We start from the raw sequence: 20,547 nt of genomic DNA on the forward strand, positions 1-20,547 counted from the left end.
CTTGCAGGGGTTGATAGACATTTTCTCGCGCAATCGCGCTGGAACCTCTTCTGCGCATGTGCGAAAAGTAACCCTGCTAACTCGCAACTGATAGAATACTAGCGCCAGGAACATACTTTGGGAGAACGTTTTCCTGTTCCCTCAGTAACTTTCCGATAATATTAAACATAATTTTTGACAGCAAATGCTTTAGTTGAAAATGACTTATACTGTTAAGAATTAATATAAAAATATAGATAAAAGTTCGACGAATTTTTGTTCGACGAATTTTTAATAAAAGAGAAATAGGATTAATTTGTGAAATCGTGATTATTTTGTAGGTTATTGTAGGAAAAACTCATTGTACATCGCTGGTAAAGGTAGTAGTTAACTCACACGTCACGAATATGACTCGCTGCCTTAACGTAAAGGGTTAAGTGGGCTGAAATTTGCATATACGTGATGTACTATGGCTAGAGAGAAAACGTGCACTTTACGAATGACTATATCATCAGTACGTCGAAGGTTACAAAGTGCATAAATTTTATGACAATTACTCATAGTTCGCGATAATTTTTATCACATATTCATGTGTTTCATCGTCAAATAATACCGTGACACTATTTCTTACTCTTATAACGTATTTTATATCTAAAAAAATAATAAAATAAATATAATGGTTTTTGCTCACACGAAAAACGCACGAAATGATAACATTTTGCTCAGTATATTTGTTAGTAAAATTCACATTACATTAAACTAAAACATTTTTCTTATTTAATTTTTTTCTAACAGATTTTACTTGATGAAATGTATATCTAAATATTATACTTGAATATAATTATTTAGTTAGAAAAATTACATACAATAACAATAAAAAATATGTTACTCTTAGACTTTTGTATCGGAAGTCAATAAATTATCGTTTACAGTTTATGCAGATACATACTGATAAATGGTATTACAGAAATTGGGAAGTGTATGTGAAATATATATTCGTAGCTGTTTTATCAAATTTTATGAACAGGTTATAATTAGCACATATAATTTATGGGTTAAAATAAAATCCGGTATACAATGGAATAAACATTTTATATGATATAAACTAATTCATAAGAGAAATTCTTGCATTGACCGTAACAAGGAATCTTCTTTACCTACAGTCGTATGTTTGCTAAAAAGTTAATTTACCGATGACTATCGGTAAGTCTCAGCCACTGATAAGCATAAATCAAATAATATTTCTTTATTATATAACAAAAAAAAATATATATATTATTTATGTAAATTGTTTGCAATAAACATAAATATATATATATATATATATATATATATATTTGTACTATAAATAAAATAAATATTCGGTAATTCTAATCTCTTCTTTTTTCTTTTTTCATTATTATTAATTTATATTATTACAAAGTTGACGTTATGGCAGGTCCGGAGTAATTAAATGCACGCAATTACGTTCTATGAATTTTATTAATTAGCATGTTTTTTCTACAATATAACCGTATATATACAAATATCTACTTAGAATACTATACTGCCGGGTACAATGTACCCCATAAAAGATAACAATGGCAACAAAAGAAAGAGCAGAAACAAGTTTGGATCCACGAAAAGTGGATGCGCGAGAAATAACGATCGTGAATGATAATGTTTAGAAAGCGCGCCTTGCATGCGAAAGAGCGGCTCTTATCGAGAATCTCGAAATTATATCAGTCGTACTCACGATGTTTTATCGTTATAAAAAATGAACTCCGCCTCTCGCCACTAATTACGCGTCTACACATCATAAAGAGTACACGTGTATACATATACGGTTCACTATGACGTATACTATCTCCGTTTACAATATGATATAGTGATCTAAACTTATTGTATACTTGTCGGCTCTCGCTTAATACCTAAATATAGTTATACCACTTTTCTTCTTACTTATTCATATCAATGTATACATACGTAGTGCCCTTTATTAATGTATGCATGGGGGCAAAATAGGAACTGTGATCGCCTGATGTACTTCGCGTTCGTCCGCTCATTTAAACATTCAATTACGCGCCGTTTCTGTCCGATCTATTATGGCGTTGAGGAGGGAAGGATTTGTAAATTTCTTTTCACTTATACAAATTCTCGTAATAATTTCGCGTCAATTTTATGAATATCGGATTCCTCTGGAGTGTTTCTATTATCTATTATCGTGGGATAATAGAATCTGAGAAAATTCAGATTAGAATACTTTTTTTTTACGATCTGCTACACCTTTGTAGAAAATTGTAAAATCTTGGAAGTAGTAAAGACGTTACAAAGTATTATATCATATCGAGTACAAACTGTAAATTGTAGGGACAGTTAACGCGAGAAGATAAAATCATTAGTTGTTGGTAACGTGACGAATCTTGTTATTATGTTTACATTTCCCGATTATTGTTATGAGTACATTTATAGAGAGTTGTATTTGAAAGGTAGATGTCAATCAATATAGGCAGTTAATGTGCGTTCAATAAAAATAAAAATATTGTCTTTTCGATATTTATAAAGATTAAATACGAATTTAAGGTATCATTTATCGGAAACGGTGCTTTTGTCGGCGAGTAAAACGCTTGGACGAATGTATGGTGCAGTTTGCGTACAAACAGGCCGCAAGAAGGCACCGAGCAACGCAACACACGAGCTCCTAAATCGAGAGTAGCGGTGTGCAAAAGGAAGGTATGTTTAAACCTTTCACATATCTGTCACGAGAATTTACTACGATACCGTGACGAGTAAAAATTTGTTTTGCATGAAATATTCCGTTATTAAAAATAAATCACAAGCTTCGTAGCTGTGACTAACAAAATCTCCCTGTCACTGTTGACGTGAACGTGAATTAGAAATTGTCAGAGCATACGCAGCGCAAAATTTCATCGATCGTGATGGCATTTATATATATATATATATATTTCAGAATAGGGAAAAAAATTAATTAATAATAGTCGTCTCTTTGCATAAAGGGGAAGGCGTACAGGCCTCTCTGTCAGTAGGAAAAATCGCTGCCGTTCGTACGAGGCTTTGTCCGTCCACGCGATTGCGATTCAGGAAGATTCGTTTCCACCAAGAAAATGCTTGCTCGCGCTGTACGTGAAATACGCGACGTCGAATCGATGGAAACGTCGCGCGCATCCGTATTAAAGGCGAGCTTTTCTCTCGCGGCACGTCGCGCGTCGAATGCCCGGATTTCCAGAGCGTCGTTTTGCCATCGCGGTGAATTTGCGTCAAGTTACAGGAGTCCGACAGATATCCTCTAGCGATTTTTGTTAATCAGAGAATTTGGAAAAATGCGAATCGTGAGGTTCACACGACAATCAACAAGCAGGGAACATCGAATCTGAAAATGTCTTTGTGTTGCGCAATTGTTCATCAGTGAAATTCTACATCTCTTTGTGTAACGTTAGAGTGCATTCCGGTAATGTTTGTCACAATTAGGCGATTTGGAAATAAATTACTTTAATACAGCGGAGAAAGATTTCCGCCAAACGGGAATACCTTGCTTTTGCACGCGCCACTTTCGTTTATCATTCACGTCGATCAATCCACGATTAACTCAATACATATATTGGACGCGATTAACAATAACGTTACGTAAGTGTCTACCTATAACTACGGGTTCGAATACATGTTTATACCTCTTCTTTCCCTTAAATACGAAGTATCTTACGGCATACATCAGTTGTGTCCTGTGCGTCGAGGTAATTGCCGAGCAATTCGCCCTTCGATCCTTTCCGTCTCGTGACGCTCTAGCATCGATAAATTTCTAATGGCGACGAAAACACGCCGAGATAGTGTTCATCGTTCGCCGATTACCTTCGAAGTAAGCTTAAATTTAATCGTATCTCTAAAAGCCGGCAGACTCCGAAAGAGCTAGAGATTCGCTCTGTTCGTCACCGATGATGTTCGACCCTCACAATTACCCCTTTTCCTCGAAAAATTTCCTCAAATCGCTCGATACACCAAATCTCAAGTGGTACGCGCTTTTGTTAGCGCGAGTATGCGCTGCCTCTCCCATTCCTAGGCGTATAATCCTAATTACGGTAAATTTTGTACTTTGGTCGAGACTTCTCCCGATGATGCCGGCGAATCTCTGATTACATTAGATGCGGTGAGTTGCAGATCTCGACGTACACAAGACGCGCGTGGAGAATTGTCATTTGCGAATGTCTCCCGGCAAAACGAACGTGCACGAATAGAAAGGAAATGAAAGAAGCACACGGAACTCAAGTAAACACACAACTCTCTGCCAACCTCTTCTTTCCAAACATATTTATTAAAATCTTGGCAAGAAATATTCTTACATGCTAAGGATAGCAAAAAAATAAAATCAATTAAAGAAAATAGTAACGCAATTAACCGTAAATAATAATGTTATGTACGTTAATAATATCGCAGTACAATGTGAGGAGAACGAAGATGAGGGAGATGTAAGGCATCCTTGAGAGAAAACAAGTCCGGCTTTTTTCCTAGATTGTGAATATGTCAATTCCTTGTTGCCCTTCTACACCCTCTTACAGAAATGCAGTAACTATATATATTCTCTCTAATAGTAGATACCGAACTAGCTCCCACTGTGTCGTCCACTGTAAAACATTCGCTTTTGTTAAATTGACTCTTGCTTATGTTTGTTCTACATCTTGTCTCTATCCGTTAATTGCCTAATTACTTAGTTGTATGTGGGCTGTTACAATTTGCGACTCGTCTTAACTTAATGTTTCTTTTTTTACTTTTATACTTATTTATAGCTACATTATACGATTGTGATCTTACGCATTGATGCAAGCAGCTGACTAACGCATGTTTAGCAACGGTTTTTAATCAACGTTTTTAATATTCGTATTCAAGAGAATAAAACGGGATGAAGGAAACGTTTGGCTGTCGATAAATAGATTGCATGATATTTACAAAAAGGAGGGATGACAAAAAGGAGGGGAAAAGAGCAGAATTCCGTAGTGAAAGGAAAACGAAGATGTACGCTGTACTGGCATGTTCACGTCTGTTTCACGTCAATTATTTTTCGTCAATGTTTAACGTAATCTAATGATTAATAGTAACGTAATCATCTAATGACCACGTCTGTCTCGGTGAGTGAGAACGCCGCGAAGAAAAATCAAAATCGACTGAGAAAACTAGAAAAAAGGAGAAGACGCACGGGAAATCTTCGCGAATGTACGCGCTGAGAGTCAATAACACCTCCTAGATTTCTTCCTAGCTATTCTCAAACAACGAGACAGACGCACTTTCTTATATGCTCTATTAGAAGAAATAAAAAATAAAATAGAAAGGAAAAGAAATAGAAAGAAAAATGCAAAAAAAAGATAAGTGAGTGTCGAAATAGATAATAATAGTAATGATAATATTAATCTTAAATAGCCGCAATAATAAAAGAAGAAAACATCAACAATAGTGAAGCACCTTAACGATAGTAACTAATGTTGGAGAATGTCGAGTTCATTTTGAACGAGCACTCCGAAGAGATCGCAGTAATTACAATGATCCGCCTTTCCTTATTTTTTGTATACTCTCTTTAGTTCTTCCTTTCTTTCTCAATCTCACATCTCGCACACGCGTGCACACATACACACACGCACACACACACACACACGCACACACACACACACACATGCATGCGCACACACTACGCGCTCGCACGCACTCTGTTTTGTGTACAATCAATATGCAAACTACGTCGGGAACTAGCGAAATAACAGCGGATGATTCACGCAAATTATGCGGACTGTCGATAACAATAAAAACCGGATCGATAATGTTTTTAATTAATATTTTACGGATGATCTTACCGGCTGTTTGGATCGTTGTGGTTGAAAAGATGATTCCAAATTCACAGATGAAAGAAATGCAGACGCTACTATAAAAATAAAATTTGGCAAAGAACTCGCTGCACGAACGACAGTCTAACGGTTTCAGTTGAGACATTTGTTTGTATCGCACTGAAAATGCCAATGGAATCGCTAAATTCGCAAAAAAACTGATTGCGATCTAATGTTTAATGTTGTACGGACTCACTTATTACCAAACAGATCCTTGAAACGTATCGCTCGATCGTTTTCGCAAAGTTCTAACGACGTCGAGTACGTCGAGATTGCACACTCATTGGTTTCGCGACCGTGTTGTCAGATCTGACACGCGTTACAAAATAAGTTAGGAATTTATGGCGCTTTATCACTAGAAAGATACTATGCGTATATGCTTATGGTTATGATAAATCCCTGATGATGTTGCCCATAAAATATCACGTATATAGATATATTTTCGCTTTTTCTTTCTCATTCCCCAATATGTGTATAATTAATATATGTGTACATGTATGTATATATATATATATATATATATATATATATATATATATATATATATATATATAGCATGTAATATGCTAATATAGCATAGTAAGCACACGTACTCACTCATTCTTACTTTTATTCCCTCCCTTCAATCGTCTGCCTATCTCTGTCCTGCAACTACTTGTGACGATGGCATTTAATTGATATAAGAAAATGACTATGAAAAATTAATAGACGAGATTCGATTGTATGTGTGTATATATAAAAAATATTAATTGTTTTACCAGTTTTTTTATTTTTTATGGCGATGGACTCAAAAGCGGAAATATCCTTTTAAGTCTCTCCTTCTCTCTTCTATCGTTTTTTTCTTTTCTTCAATAGCTTGTTACTCTTCCTCTGTGAAACGAAACTCAGTTAGCATAATTTTGCATATGCAGCCGCTGATACGTAGAACAAACTTCCGGCATTGATTTGTATCTAATGAGAAATTATATTTCTCGTCATCGTTATTATTAACGAATGTCTATTCGTGTTAAAAATCCATGTCTTCTGCCTTCCTTTAACAGCCGTTTCTCTTTCCACGTAAGGCTATTAGATTTTGTGATTCTATTTTTTTCCATCTTTCTTTTCTCTTTTTTTATGTACATGTTTCGTCGTTCTGTCCAGCGACTGAGGGGACTTCTCGTTCCGAAGCGCGTAATAAATTACACACATTCGTTCATTCATTCGCTCTCTCTCTCTCCCTCTCTCTCTCTCTCTCTCTCTCGTTCCTCGTCATGTACACTCACGCGATCTCTTCGTTCATATGTCGATTCAACGGTACAAATCACTAACCGGTGTCACGACTCGTAAAAACAATAGTAAGTACAAGGTATTGCATTGTGATTTTGGAATTCAACACTGTCGATCACGGAGCAGTCGAGCGCGATGGTGCCTGGCAGTGCATCGTCGTGCATCTCGTAGCTGAGATACACACCTGACACGGTATATATACATGGGTGTATATATATCCGACGTTCTTGTAATGAACCTATCGTGCGCGGTTGAGGTAGATCGTTTTTACACCTTTCGTGAAGCGCGATTGGAGCCGCGTGCCGAGCCGAAAGTTTCCGATCGCATTCGCGGAACGATCGTTTCTAAAATGGGAACAGCACTTTGATTATTCGCGTGTGTTGCTCATAACTGGAAATGCTCGTTTAACTCTAGGAAGCTAACGTGAAATAATTGCCAATTAACGCTGATGTGATTTTACGTATATAATACCGAAAGATTATACGGCCAGTGCACAGGACGAATAAAACACAATGTAATATTGATCATTAGCAGTTGATAGAAATTGCGATGACAAATGATGGAAACTGCGGCAATCACGAATAAATGTATAAGAGATCATTTGTTTGATAACAGCGTTTATAGAATTCGCGATAGCTGTGAGAAATGCAATAATGCACAAGCGACAAATGCACGACAAAAAGACAAAAAAAGATGAAATCGGCTTGCAAATCGCAATTGATATATTTTAAAGGTAAATCAAGTGCTAGATGTTAGGCCACAAAGAATGATCTATAGTAAATAGAATACTTTAGTAATTCTTCTAAAATTTGAATATAAAAAGAAATATGAAGCGACATAATATGTGTAACTTTAAGAGACAAATATGACAGAAAGAACTTTTTCGGAATAAAGATATTTAATTTACGAATTTTTCATGTTCCATGGTTTTTTCACTGAAATAATATATAATAGCATTTATATGTTTCTATTAAATGTTATTATCAGATGGATCAATTGGCACAATTTTAAAAACTTTTAGTGCCACACATTATAATTAGGTAGATTACATACGATTACATGTGTGCTTATGCCAGGATCGAAAAGTAACGCGTTACTACCGTTATTACTTCTTTTAAAATCGTTCTACATTAGTTGCAAGTCTCAAGATTGCAATAAACTTGATCAATCATAGTCAATTCTTCTTTGATCGTAAGAAGAACGATCGAATTTACGAATCTGATTAATAAATTTTCTTACGATCTTGCGATTTGCAACTAATATAGAACTGCCCTTAAGTAACTCTTTTGGGTTACTTCTACGATTTTTGAATAAGAGTGTTACTTTTTTTTTAGTAACACACTAATGGTAGCTATTAAGTTTGTTTTCTGAACTGACTGCACTGTATAGCACTAGTTCTCTTCTCCTCTTTTTTCATCAAGTCTCAACCTGTTTCTTTTCAAATTCTATAGATGTCCACTAGTTTAACGATAAAAAACAAATCTTTTGTTACTACGTATAATGATTGACAATAATGGATAATTTTGAAAAAATAACGTGTCCAATCATAACTTATATATAGACTCATATACAATGTCTCTAATTCCAATTGTACATAATATTTTTAATTCCTAAATCATAATTATTTTTTCAGATAATATTAGCCTCTTCTGGTAAAGTTTCATAAGAAACTAAAGCAAATACGAGAAAACGAAGTCGATGCAAACGGTAACGTAAATGTGTATTATCGATTTCGTTTGTAATTGTAAACAGTATAAAATAAAAGACATTTTAGTTTATTTTTTGATCATTTTCACTTAAAATGATAAGCTCTTGTTTTTCACATTAATATTGGTGGAATTATCTTACTCATGATTGGTTTAAAATCAAACTTAGGTAAGATGAACTAAAACTGAAATAAGTGCGTGTGCATCTAGATGCATGTTTGAAGTGCAGTCATTGTGTACGTTAACAACGAGAAATACTAGCCATAGCAGCAGCAGTATATTACTATTGTTAAGAAAATCGTACGTTATTGGAGCTTGTCGCGCGTAATATACCCGATGATTTCTATGTCGTATTTCTTGCATTCACTTCATTTTCTCGATATTTGTCACTCAAAAAAATATTTTGCTGCTTTAGGTAGAATTCTAAATGTCATAGTCAAAATTTATCACTGCTTTTTGTATTTGCTAAAAGACTGTTTGTGGCAGCAACAGCATTCTAACAATATCTTTCAATATCAAAAAGCAAGTAAGTCCAGATAGGTGTGAGAATTGTATTGTCGTTTGTCTTTCATCGCTGATCTTTTCTGCCTACCACAGTTAGTTTTTATAAGAAGTGTGACTGGCTTTAACCTAGATCGGCGCCACAGAAAGACTTTTTTGCTACATTTCACCAGTTTAGATAGAAATTTTTTCTTTATATTGATTAAATAACAAACATATGCGATATCGCATATGTTTGTTACTTATTTATCTATCTTAACTAATTACTCATATCTGTAGATAATTTTTGCTATGACGGCGAGACTATGTTTTTGTGTGGCTGCAATATTGATTCTGATCTACTTTTTATTCTATCTCGCATTCATAAAACTTACAAAAAATCTGAATATGCATTTTCGATATTTAGTGATTTCCGATGGAGACTTGTTTTGTATATTGTATATATACTCGATGTGACACGTTAATGAGACACTAAGAGATGTACCTAATCTTTCTACATGGCGATGCTATAACATTGTGTTTTTCAATATTTTCTCTTCTTTTTTCTAAACTTATTTAAGATAAATTCTCTGTTTTAGAACTCTCATGTAGAATTTTCTTCTCTATCTGTACCATCTCTCAACTAGATCATTCCTAAATTCTAAATCCCTAAATTTATTTTTAACTACATTTCTTACAAATCTTATAAATTTCTTACAAATCTTTAAATATAAGTAAATACAATCTTCTTATCTATATCTATCTATATCTATCTACAGTATTTATATTTAAATATGTTTTAATTATGTTATCTAATTATATTCATAGTTGTATATATACATTTAACTTTATTATCGATTATACATTTGTTAAAAAGAAACTTTAACAAATGTCTCATTGGGTCATTAAGACGAATGTCTCATTGTCAGAGGCTCATTAATCCTACCAAGCAATGGGTGTCTCAGCAAGCAATAGGTGTCTCGTGAGGATTATTGAGGATTGTTAACCTTTGCAGGCTTCTCGCCTGATCAAATGTTTCAGACTCAATTAATCCTTGAGAGTACACCTTACAGCAAAGAGAACATCAGCAAGACAGAAGCTTCCTTAGCCCCATTCTCTTAGCCGGAAATCTCATTGCCTATCATTACCTGGTGTCCTGTTTCCCATGTTTAGAATAGGACCTGTCACCTGTATGAGATTGCCGATATAAATATAACTATATTGAATATTTATTTCTGTCTCGGAAATTGTACTTTAAGCTATTAGAGCAGTTGCAAAATTATTCTCTTAACCGTTTTTGCGTGATTAGGAAAAATGTTGCACACTAGAATAGCTCTTACTTGGAAAAACCATGGAAAAATAATTTTATTTACTTATTTCTCTTAACAAATAATAATCCTCAGAAGAAAATTTTTCTCTGCTTCTATCATATTTGTCTCTTAAAATTACATTAGATCACATCCTTATTTTTTCATATTTTCAAATTTAGTATAGCTATTTCAGTTTTCAATTATTCGTCCTGTATAAAAGTGGGTCGAAATTGTCATTATAAAAGTAATTATATTCCATCGTAATCAAGAATTATCGTGCAATTTTGCGAAGAATGTTTTAGAAAAACACGCGCGAATCGATCGTTGAAACTTATAAATTACTGATCCGTTCATTCGTCATTATTTATATTCGCTCGACTGCGTTCCGTGCAAGGAGGTAATCCCTTAACCTAAATCTGTGGAAGCTACATTACCTCGTGTGTGACTATGTGTAAATATCGTGTATACATGATATATGTATATAATATATATTTTATTACAGAGAGTTAATTCGCGACTGACGCACGAATTTTCATGAAGTAATATATGGTATGCGTATGAGCGTGAGTATAGCGCGAGAAGAAGACTGATATTCAATAATATGGAGGTAGCTGTGGTGATTTCACAATTATTCCCTTTCTGTTTTTCCTCTCTGCAAATGTGCGCGCGCAAAAATCTATCTCATCCTTTTCGTATCATGTGTAACGATTTTTAATTGTATCGAAAATAAAACGTGATAATTTCCTTTATTTAAAAGGATCTGAATGCTATTGGAAAGTTACTTAACTCAATAGATACTAAAACTCGTCTTTCATTACGATTAAAACGGAAAATAAAATAATTAATGCTCTTTCAAACAATTAACTTTGAATTATAAAATTAAGCCGCATGAGAAACGTTAATAGTTTACACAAAGAAAAATAATAACAATGTGCAATGCCATTGAAGAAATGTGATCGGAAATAAGCACAAAAACCAACTCAAACATTTTTGCGGTTTTATACAATCAAGTCAGACGTTACAGCTTACAATGTACAAACCATAACGCACAGATTATAATCATGCATATGTATACAACATAGTTTTCGACTCTCTAATCGAAACCGCTCAACTCAATTATACATTCGTCAAACAGATAAAACGATCGAATGAATTTGCGCGCGCGTCGACATGCACGATGTATGCGTGCCTAGTCATTTTCGACCGGATAATCTTGTAACAAATAAAAAATAAACAATCGAAATTAAACAGCTTAAAACAGGTGAGACGCGGGTTGCCCACGCCAGATTAACGCAAGAATCACACTCGCAGTAATAGTAGTAGTAGTAGTAGTAGTAGTAGTAGTCTCTATAAGTATAGTATCACGGCCTGGCTGCTTCAGATTTCCTGAGTTTGTTATTACATTTACATAATGCATTATTACATCGTGTTGGTTATTAAGTACCTGAGACAGCGGTTCGCTCCCGGCCACACGCGCATCCTCACTATTCGCCCGACTGATTCTTCGCGAGCTGAGCCCGAATTTACGTCTCACGTTTCTCGCGCGAGGCGACTTAACTCGGATTACGCTCGAACAAATTCCAGGGGACTATTAGTTTTTCGCGTTTCTTCGGACACGGCAGCGATAATCGATGGATACTCTGGTAGAAGTCGGCGAGTTGCGAAAAAGTCGCGTCCATCCTCGCGGTGGGTTCGTATTTGCATCTCGAACAGCTCGCTCTCGTTCGGATTCGAACGAGCGGCGGCCAGACAGTTCGTAAAAGGCTCACCGCGTTTATGGCGTCGTTAATCCGCCTTTATAATCACCGTGGAAGCGAGGCGTGCGCGCGCGCACGCACACATTCGGCCGATTGAGGGGCCTTTACGAGCTTCCAACTCGCTCGCGTTATTATCGCCGATAGCGGAGACCCCGGTCGTTACCGATATCGTTACCGTCGTTTCGCCGTGAGTTAACAACGTGCGCCTTAACTCCTTCTTCCGCCGTGTAACACGAAAAACCCCGCAACGACGGGCCACCCTTGCAGGCAGCGACAGACGGTCGCGAAGGGTTTTTACACGGCGCCGCTTTGGAAATTCGATCGATCCTCAAGAGTTACTGCGTGCAAGCGCCACAGCTGTTTGCATATCCGCTGAATTAAATACCGAACGTCGGAGTACCATGAGGAGCTTAAATTAGAAACTTATTCTGGAGAATGTGTGTATCGGCTCTGGCACTCGCTCCTCGAAATCCGATAAGTCGGAAAACGCGGTCAGTTATTCCAGAGCGAGTGCTAAACTCGTCATCTGCGATATCTCTTTGAGCAACTGGTCACACGCGTTTTTTGACGATGGAAACTTGATAATCGAGACGAAAGTAATGGCTCGAACGTTTCACGAGATATACTGAGATGAAGAGATGTTGGGTCAGTCATTGAAGTGTATTATTGTGAATCTTGTTGTAATCTACACAAAGTAGTCGTGAGATTTGGTGAGCTGTGACTATTATAAGGTTTTGCTGAACCTTCTTTGGGATTTTTACACGAGAATATAGAATGATGAATGTCTGCCAATCGAGGCTGAAGTTGATGAACTGAAGACTGTGAGTGGTACAGGCAGCACGTGAAAAGTTGAACGAGCGCAATAAACTACATTCTAGCAACACAAAAAACAGAAATAGTTGCCAATTGTCTGAAAGTTTCCAAAGCCACTTAAGGAGGATTATCGATTTAATGCGATTTAATTTAAAGGATAGACATTTAAAATTACACATAATTTTTCAATCAATATCTCTTTTCTCGTTTTCTGCTTGAAATATCGAACATTTTTTCTCGCGGCAAAACAAAAAGAACAGATACTTAAGTGAAAGAGAAGATGACAGACACAAAAATTCTGCTGTATTTCACCGCATCCCTCTTGAAGGATGAAGAACTTCCTGTGAAGAGAAATCCGTAATGTCGCGTGCATCTCAAACAGTTTGGTGCGCAGTGAAATGCATCGGAGAGTGTTTAGCGTGTGTTCTTGCGTAACGATTGTGATGATTTTGCCGAGATGTCAATTGCGCCGGCCGGGAGCGTTATACAGTTTACACACACGATTGTCTCTAAAAGCTATTGCAATACTGTAATTGGTGGTATTATTCGAGATGACTATTGCGGACTATGATCAATGGACTATGACAACGTGGGGACTGACCCGGCGAAAGGGTTAGTAGAGGATGGCGGGGTCATACCGGGTTTCGGGACCTCTTTCGTGCAAATATATATATTTTACATGTGCAATATGTAAAATATATATATATATATATATATACACACACACACACATATATATATATGTATATATATATATATATATATTAAGCATCTGTACACACTATCCTGTATATAACTGTATAAATATTGTCGTAAGAAACTATTATCTGCTATGTGGAAGGGTTGGGGAGAGGGGAGAGTGGAAGGCGGATTTTTTCGTAGGTATAAACGGATCCGACCCCGCCAACCGCTCTTCTACATGTACATATGTGGATTGTAAAATATGCATAATGTGTACACGCGTCTCTCACATGCGCAAAAGTTAATTCTGTATGCGTATGTCGCGTATGTATGTTACATGTATGTCAAGTGGACCCTGCGCGAGTCGCCGTTTTATCATTAGGTGAAAAGAGGAAATTGAACGAAACTTATCGACGAGATCATCATTAATTGTCGACGATAACATCGCGCGCGTCAGATTCGCCGCGACTTTTGTCATTCTAGCCAGTTTCGACGATCTCAGACGCGCTTGTTCGCAACGGCACATCGAGTGAAGGACTCGTGGTCATTGCACGATGTGCGTTGGAACGTGCGTTCATGATCGACTTTAACGTGGTCTCGTAATGGCACGAAACGAACGATTGAGTTCTATTTTTGTTTCTTCACTTCCTCGCTCTTTCTCTCTCTCTCTCTCTCTCTCTCTCTCTCTCTCTCTCTCTCTTTCTTTGTCTCTCTTGCGATCTACATAATTACTATATTTTCGCGGCACTTAAATCGTTAGCTTTCTCAGACGGCCTCTCATTAGAATCATCGCGTAGATTCGCACTCGCCGTGTGATGCTGAAAACGTTTCAATGGTCAAAAAATCATGAGAAGTTTATGCAGCGTTTCCGGTGTTTTAAACCGTGATTCAACGTGACGCGCTTTCGCGTAGAATGACATGAAATAATGTACATAGTACAAAAATGCTTAGTGAATACATATTTTGTGCTGTACGTGTAAATATATGTATTACATATAATATGTATTATATATGTATATTATATATAATATGTATTATATATAACGTGCATGTCTGTGATCACATTACTTGACTTCTACAGCGTGTTCAGCGCAAGACGGAAAGTACGAACGTCCGCGGCTTTTCCCCTCGGTTCGTAGCTTTTACTTTCTACAGTAACAATGCCCTTTAAGGTTTAATTCCGCGAATAAATTTGTACTCTGCGAAGATTCCTTCGTTTTACATTTCTCTCTTCTCTCATTTGCGTCTCTTTCTTTCCTCGCGGCGCGACTCACGCGCAATGGCCTGCTTCTTTTCGTAATAATAGAGAGCTTCAAGGCAAGAAGTGGTTTCTTTGTACCGATTAGACCTGGATTTGCCTTTCGATCGATGTCGCTCCTGTACTTTCCCTTTCTCTCTCTTTCTCTCTCTCTCTCTCTTTTTTCTCATCTCTAGAGCGGAATCGCTGCGCGTTTCGATCTCCGTTCGGGGATGCTGCCCCCGCGGCTTGATATACCGCGAATTGCGGACGCGTCCGAGAGGCAGACGCGTCAAAAAAAGGGGATTACCACGGCTAACAACAATGTCCGTAGTAAAAAATCACGGACAAAGCTCCATGGATGTCGAACAGCATGGCGCGAGCAATAAATACCCGCCTGCCCGCGATTTTATCGCGCACTCATTTTTTAGATTTTCGCGCGTACGTCGTATACAAGTGTCACAATCGTATACACAGTTGCATTCGTATACAATGTTCAGCTCAAACATCCCGAAATTCAGCGCATCGAACGCGCAATCAGTGCGAAATCCGCTTCACTCACGCATTACCGATTGAATAATTGTCCAAGGGAGCAAATACGAATTCTGAGACTTATGTCGCTAGGAAAAAGTAAAATCATTAAAGTTATTAAGTTTACAGTTATGTCGTTAAGTTATTTAAAAGTGACGTATTTGCGTTCCGACGTGGGCGTGTGGTTAATCAATTTCACACGTCGTGATCTTGTTCCTCCAAATACCTCTTAACTTTTAAAATCGTCATATAATATAATTTATGTTATTAATATTAATAATTTCTGCGAGTAGAGTCTTTTGCCTTTTTTGGCGTTTAGATGGGGCTGGCGCGACGTAGCTGTTCGTCGTCAGACTTGGCGGGCCTTTCTTTCCTCTTTCTTCGATATTTGTCTATCTTTTTGTCTATCAAGTCCGCTCTCTGCTATTTTTATGTTCTCAATTTCCAGCCAGTCCATTTTCCCCGCGACTTTACGAATTCTCCTTGTAACAGTTTGATTTGATTCGACGTCACTCGTCGAAAACGTCATTTCCCCTCGCGTCCTCCCAGATCCTCCCATGATCCTTCACCGGACACTTTCTTAGCGTTTTGATCCAACCTCGATTCTTTAGCTTAAATTCTTCATCTTCTCCAGTTTAACGTTTTCGTCGGACGTATCGTTTACACGCATTGCTCGCCTAAAGATTCATCGCAAAACGATCGCTGGACGTGTGTTCGCGTGTGCTCGATAATACACTTAAGAATTAATCGTTATTACATTCCGAAGATTGTATACAACCTACAAACTATAAGTATGCAAAACTCAAATTCCTAATTATTGTAGTTATACTGACACATCTTCTCCACAACGCACACACTGGCCGGAAACGAAAAAAACTTCCCTCTTGTTTAACTCGCGTTTAATACGCTGCTACATATTGCTGCTATGTTGTAGTTCCTTCTTTCTCTTTCTTTCCTATACACATACTCTTACATACCTATTATTATCATGTACGTGTATATCCATAAGTATGTTACCGGTGAAATTATCTCATATTATGTATATTAGTAGGAACCATTTTACAACTATGCCGAATACCGCATCGCGCGCGAATTCGCCGCCCAGTTTTTCAATTGTTAATTTTCCTACTGTCTCGCTAAAACGGCAAGTTCTCCTCAGGAACCCCCGTTTATAAAGACATCGCATACACGCGCACGCGTGCGCACACCCACGTGTAAACGTACGTACGTAGTAAGTAGTAAAGAAGTACCCAGCTCGTGTCACACTCGAAAGCAGTGGAACCGAGCGCCCGAACACGTCTACGCCCGGAAGCGGCGTCTACTTGTCGCAAGATCGCGATTTAACTCCCCCTATCACGGCACGCACGATCGATTTCAGTCGACCTTTCGCGCAGCTGCGATCTGCGAGGATGAAAGAGCAAAGGGCCGAGTTTGCTCCTAACATCCGTCGCGTCAACGGGAGCAATTCGAGTGCTAAACTTAAGTACTACGTCATGGCAAGCCCTAAGATATATCTCCGCGTATCGAAGATAGGTGATTGTATGAAGGAAAATCCCCCCCAAAAAAAGAAAAAGATAGAAAAGAGACGAAAAGAAAGACCAAGGAAATATCGAAATGGCATTCATTCAGTAGATTACTTCTCCGTTTCTTTTTCGTTTCTTTTCAGCTGCTAAAAAAATGAGATATAAGTAACAAATCGCCGTCTGCGATCAACGAGACTTAAACGCGTGCTGTCTCGCATGTTGATACGCGCAGTCGGTAGGTGTTGCGTGTACCTCCTCGCAGTATACGTTTTCGTACACGTGTGCGGTCGTGTTCCGTAGGTACGGCATGGCATAGGGATGGGATCAAGTTAAAAGTATATGCCCGCGAGACGCGACCGACTCAATGTATAGAGGCACCTTTTTATGGAACTCATAAATTTACGCGCATTTGCATTCCCTTGTAAATGCACTTACTGCAATCAAGCACGGAATCGTGCTGTAAAGGCCAGACACAGGTAAATATCATATATTATTAATTACAATTAAAATATTGCACAATTTGCAGCTACTTTCTCGTTACGCGTGCATACCATCAGGCAGGTATTGTGCACAGGAGGATTAAAACTAAAATAAATATAGACTCTTTAAAAATGTAAATAAAAGTATTAATGTAAATAAAAGTATTAATCAGTTAAAAAAAGAGTTTGAAGACGCGTACCTCAATTTTTCCGTTTACTATACAATTTTTCTGTGAACTACAAAGCAAAAATGCAAAGCAAAAATAGTCTATATAATATCGCCTGTATGATTACAAGTTTACGTACATTTGCTTTAACGAATTAAATGTTCGGATACTTTCATGAGTTATCCGAAATTTTCGGTCTGTTCCAGTTAAACTTATCTAATTAGAATTTAGAATTCTCTTAGCAAACGCACTTGATTCCATCCCTAGAACATAATGCTAAGGCGCATGTTTATGTTTTTGTTTCGTTTGGCCCTATGTGCATATACTAAACTCTATAAATCTAAGTAATGCATATCCTCAACATTTATATATATATATATATATTTATATATATAATAATATAATAATAATAAAATATAATATAGTGAATATATGGTGTCAATAAAGTCGTGAACGATGCCCACCATGCTACTCTTTCGTCGTTTGTCAGCCGCTTAAATTTTCCGCAAATAAAGAAGCAAGACAGTTTTGTCGATCGATCGTCATCGTCGCGACATGATTTCTGCAAGCTGCATTGCACGGTATCTCTCAATGCTCAAAAATTACTCTTTTGCGGCGTACTTCTACTTCGTTTTCTGAGATTCATATATTGACCTGCTCTATCACTTATCGTGTGTATTGAGGTAGATGGATGGAATTTTTTTGTGACGTGTACGTGTGTCATTACGCGTTATGTGTTCGACTGGATGTGTATGTGTGTGTATATACTATACATACAGGATCTCCCGTAAGTGATGGTAGAATAAAAACTAAAATAAAAGAACACACGCAGTAAACAATCCAATTATACATCTGCGGATAATGTAATAAGACGGTATATCCTCTCGTTTTCGTAATACAAGTTAACTTTTTACTTGTATCGCTTCACTTGTTGTTGCTATGGCAGTTCTTCTCCTATTTTTGGAAATGTTTCCCGCAATTTCGATCGGTATCCTGCAGACGACATCGTATATTTAAACTAAAAAATCATCACTTTTCGATTATCCCATTAGTCACTGGAGACCCTGTATAGATGTGTATATGGCTTAATGCTCCTTAGCTCGACGTGGCAAGCAAGCTTGTCCATATTCGTCGTTCTTTTCGGAAACTTATCACCCGCGCTGTAACATCGTGTTCGCGACAGCAAGATATAGTAACTTAAATCTCGATCGAGTCCGCAAATGGATGGACTCCGCGCGACGGTATCTCTGTTCTTCGGTTCGCGTGACGATTCTCGCGCATCGCGAAGAACGAGCGACACCAGTGATTCCTCTTTTACGTAGTTTCGCTTAGAACACACAGTACCACCTATTTGGTCTTGACTACTACTTCCGGCTCGTCGTTATCGCTGAACTCCTCTTCCTCTCCACCTGACGACTCACCTTCCGCTAGTGCACTGTTCCTACCTTGCAGCATATCCTGCCGGTCCTCATGAACGAGCCCGGATCCCCTACCCTCGTCTCTCCCGATTATTGGATAATCTTCCAACATACGTTCGCCGAGCTTATCGATAGCGGAAATCTGTGCCATCTTGGCAGCATGGGCAACAGCCGCTGCCGCTTGCTCTGGACTGAGTGTCATTGATCCCATGCCCGAGTTCTCCGCGATAAACTGCAGATAGGTATCCAAGATCGCGGAGCCAGTCGCGCTAGCAGTATTGTGACCCGGGAAATGACCGGGCGGATGTAACGGCGCCATGTTGGCCTCGCGATTACCATGCATCGTGTCGAGAGACTTGGCAGCGATCGCCGTCGTCGTGGTGTTCTTGCTGTTGCCGCTGCCGCTTACCTTAGTGATAACAGTATTGTTGTTAGGCGTCGGCGAACCATACCTGAGGCTGAGAGGTAGAGTTAGGTCCTCCGGATCATCACCGCCGCATACACTGCTGCCGGCTTCGGAAGAAGCGCCTCCACGAGGCATTTCCAGTCTTATGTCACCTCTTCGTGGCCCGGTTGGACTTGCGCGAGCTTTTAATTCCGCGGGACTGATTTTAACTCCAGCCTTCGCTAATAATCTGGAAGCCAATTCAGGGTCAAACGGGCTAGGCATAGGCAATACTGGAAGGTCCTTTGTGCTGATTCCACGGTGTTGTCTCGACATGTGCGAATGTAAAGAATTCCTCGATTTGGCTACCGTTCCGCACAGAACACAACGATAACCGGGACAGATAGTGTGCTTGTCCTCCAGATGTGTTCGCAACGTGTGCGCGGAACGATAGATTTTGCCGCACTTCGGACATGGCCGAGGGTCTGTGGCGCGCACTCGCATCAATTCCAAACCTCGTCGTTGAACTGAAAATAGACAACCGTTGTGTGAAAAAGAAGTTTGCACGTTCCATTCTGAGGAAAGAAAAAATTATGAAATTGGGTCATGCGTGCGATCGATTGATGGTTGATATAAGTAATTCTTGATTATTGCAACACAATATTTTGAACATACTTGAAAATTACCAATTAAACAAGGTAATTATATAAACATGAATTTGTTATTGAAGGACATATCGTATATATTGACATCAATGCACGTATTATCACTTTCTATTTTTTACTATGTACTTTCTATGTGCAGTATAAACGTTAGATGGAATATCTCGAAAACAACACATTTTAGAAAAAAGGTTTCAAATGAAAGTTGCTTGGTATTAAATGATATATTTAGCGGTCACTTTAGTTTGACTTTAGTTTGACTTTATATGTAGTGTCAAAATGAAATAAA

At 38.0% G+C, this 20,547-nt stretch overlaps 1 protein-coding gene across 1 annotated transcript in view; it reads right to left on the minus strand.

Annotated features, from left to right (window-relative positions):
* Positions 1-1,442: 1,442 nt before the first annotated feature.
* The window catches only part of LOC116849934 (protein abrupt), an 80,439-nt gene continuing 61,334 nt past the window's right edge, over positions 1,443-20,547 (minus strand). Inside the window, exon 6 of the mRNA XM_032827607.1 lies at positions 1,443-20,123. Within this exon, the coding sequence (XP_032683498.1) occupies positions 19,141-20,123 (983 nt within the window). The 3' untranslated portion in view covers positions 1,443-19,140. The remainder of the gene's footprint in view (positions 20,124-20,547) is intronic.

The sequence above is a fragment of the Odontomachus brunneus genome, unplaced genomic scaffold (genome assembly GCF_010583005.1).
Source record: "Odontomachus brunneus isolate Ranch 3 - 2012 unplaced genomic scaffold, Obru_v1 Obru_scaffold_128, whole genome shotgun sequence".
Taxonomy (NCBI): domain Eukaryota; kingdom Metazoa; phylum Arthropoda; class Insecta; order Hymenoptera; family Formicidae; genus Odontomachus; species Odontomachus brunneus.